We start from the raw sequence: 2,764 nt of genomic DNA, 5'->3' as shown, positions 1-2,764 counted from the left end.
CATATATTATCATCGTCATCATATATATTAAGATGCGATCAGGGTCGATGATAAGAAATTTCAATCAATTGAAAATTATATCATAATTAATTGAATACATTTCACAATCAGCAAAGCCAGCTCTCACAATATCAGATTTAAATGCTTTCAATCAAACACTCTTCAAATTAACAAAAAATTGTCTATCATCATACTGCTCATATTCATAACAAATAGTCTCATTAACTGTCTTTGTATGATAATGCTTATACTGTCAAAAAAGCACATCATCAAAAAATTGTAAAATATGATTTATATGAGATGAGAATTTAAATAAAATAATTTTATAAAAATTACAGTATTAAATAAATTCTTTTATAAGATGAAAATCATAATTATTCATTAATAACAATTAATAACTGCGCATTTAACATTTTTTTATCATTTTATTAAATCATTTAATTTATTCAAATTCAATCTCATCATTTGTAAAGTCAGATTCAAATGCAATGATGATATAATTGTTAAATAAATTGAAATATATATATAAATTTTTTAAATAAATTTTTAATTTCATTATAATCAATGAATTCAATATTGTATCATTTGCATTGACACACTTCATCACTGTTATTAACCCATGGGAGTATGATGATTGTATGACAGAATTTATATTTTTAAAGATAATTATAATTCATTATTCATATTGTTTTTCTTCTTGAAATTCAATCTCATTAAAGTTGTAGATATCACAGTGAAAAAAATGATATTGATTAAAAATAATTTTATATCAATCAAATCAATTGATAATAAAGTTTATATTTTTATAAAATATCTGTTTTGAATTTATAAACTTTTACTTGATTTGTTTATAATCTGATAGATGTTTAATGAATTGATATATTTATATTTTATTTACTGTAGAAAGTGCAGTCTCTGAATTTATATAATATTTGCTACGCCCTGCCACACGCAGTGCCACGCCTTCGCTCCATCATACGCGTAGTCACATGACTACGCACAGGGCTTCACCTCCTGCTTGTTTCCGCTTGCACAGCATATCTTAGAGTTACGAGGATGAAGAACAAGAATAGCATGCCCAAGAGCTTCTTCGTACGGCTTCGCCTTACAATATTATTTCAACATACAATTTACAGTAGCTTCAATATGCTCAATGATGAGCAGGTAAAAATTAATATTCAATTGATGAATTTATATTTTAATTGCCTTCTTCTGACTGTTATTCAATGCTTTATTCAGTGAAACTTTCATAATCTTTGATTTCTTCCTGTTGATCCTCTCATACAAAGTGATATATGGGACTTTGAATTTTCATGACAGAGATGTGATTTTTAATTTTAAATTGCTTTTGTATGCATCAACAGCTTTTTACAACTACTCCTCAGTGTAATTAGAAGATTTAAACATGGTTATAATTAATGATGATTATTTGAAGATGAAGAATGAAGATATTGATAATATTTTCCATACAGTGTGGTTTTCCGTACACTGTGGCGCACTCACTAGAGAGAGTGAGTAAGCAGTCACCAGGCTTGAAATACTTATTAGGCCACTAGGGCAAAAGAGCTCAAATCACCACCAGCGCCGTGGTGATAGAGGGTACGAATCACCCAATCCAATCCCCCCAACAATAGTCGACGAGCGGGAGTGCTGATTATATAATCATGGTGGCCAAAAAGTCTCATCTGAAACGCTAGTTAGCTATCACTTAACTACGGAGTACAGTTTAGGTACAGATCTGTACATTGAGTGATAAACTGAACTTTGCTCTTCTGCTTTTTCAGCAAAACAAAAAAAAAAAAAAAAAAAAATGACGTGGTTCACTGGAATATATTTCAAACAGATATAGAGATACAAAATCACTTCTCAAAGTGGCTGCCTCATCCATTACGGAAACCATGAACAACGAGCAATTTCGACGCTTGCTTTTCGAAGACCAATCAAAAAAAACGGGCCATGACTCTACACTTGCCAACAAACCGTCACCTGTTGGCGGGGATGCAGCGCGTTCGAAGCCTGCAGCTTTGGGTTCTAATATGCGACCGAAAATTCCTATGACTCCGTACGTATTCCCTTACTCCCACGCTTCAAGAGCTGCTGTCAAGTTTGTTTCTGGAACATTTTAGAGCTAACTCTTCTTGCTTTCTTGTTTGCTCACGCAGTCGCTCAGTCATCGGCGTAGATTTTGCTAGTCAATCAGCCGACCATCGCCGTGTATCGCAACCACCCCCTGCGAAGAAATTCAGATCCTCAGCTGCTCCCAAGGGTACCAAGTTGGCCGAGGGATACCAGGACAGAACACTTCTGCGGCGGGCGGGTCAGTATGAAGAAGGGAATGTCGAAGGATATGGTAGTGACGATCGGGGAGATGATGACCGGGAGAACAGGGTTCGAGCGTTGGAGGATATGGTTAAACTTGGCCAGGTCGACCAGCCTACGTTCGAGAAACTTAGAGAGGAGATTGGGGTTGGAGGCGATGTGGAAAGTACACATTTGATCAAAGGACTGGATTGGAAACTATTGCGGAGGGTTAAGGCTGGGGAAGATATCAATGCGCCTCCTCCTAGCTCGTCCGAAAATGGGGTGTCTGAACAACCGCAGGAGAAGGTCGTTCGGGATATCGATGAAGAGTTTGACATGGTTCTTGAAGAAAAAGAGAAGGAAGTTAAGGAGCCTGCGCAAAAGGTTGAGAAGGTTAAGAAAGAGTCTATGGCTCCTCCGTCGCTGGATGGTAGCCGAAGAATGACCCGAGATGAAATTTTGA

General features: G+C 35.8%; 1 protein-coding gene across 1 annotated transcript in view; it reads left to right on the top strand.

Moving 5' to 3' along the window:
* Positions 1–1,056: 1,056 nt before the first annotated feature.
* HCAG_05919 (predicted protein) overlaps positions 1,057–2,764 on the top strand; it is a gene marked incomplete at both ends in the record, with an annotated part of 2,952 nt that continues 1,244 nt past the window's right edge. Inside the window, 5 exons of the mRNA XM_001538264.1 lie at positions 1,057–1,092; positions 1,473–1,515; positions 1,557–1,599; positions 1,844–2,062; positions 2,163–2,685. Coding sequence (XP_001538314.1) covers positions 1,057–1,092; positions 1,473–1,515; positions 1,557–1,599; positions 1,844–2,062; positions 2,163–2,685 — 864 coding nt within the window. The remainder of the gene's footprint in view (positions 1,093–1,472; positions 1,516–1,556; positions 1,600–1,843; positions 2,063–2,162; positions 2,686–2,764) is intronic.

This window comes from Histoplasma capsulatum, genomic scaffold (genome assembly GCF_000149585.1).
Source record: "Histoplasma capsulatum NAm1 scaffold_7 genomic scaffold, whole genome shotgun sequence".
In the NCBI taxonomy this organism is placed as follows: domain Eukaryota; kingdom Fungi; phylum Ascomycota; class Eurotiomycetes; order Onygenales; family Ajellomycetaceae; genus Histoplasma; species Histoplasma mississippiense.
This window is presented reverse-complemented; position numbering and strand designations above follow the sequence as displayed.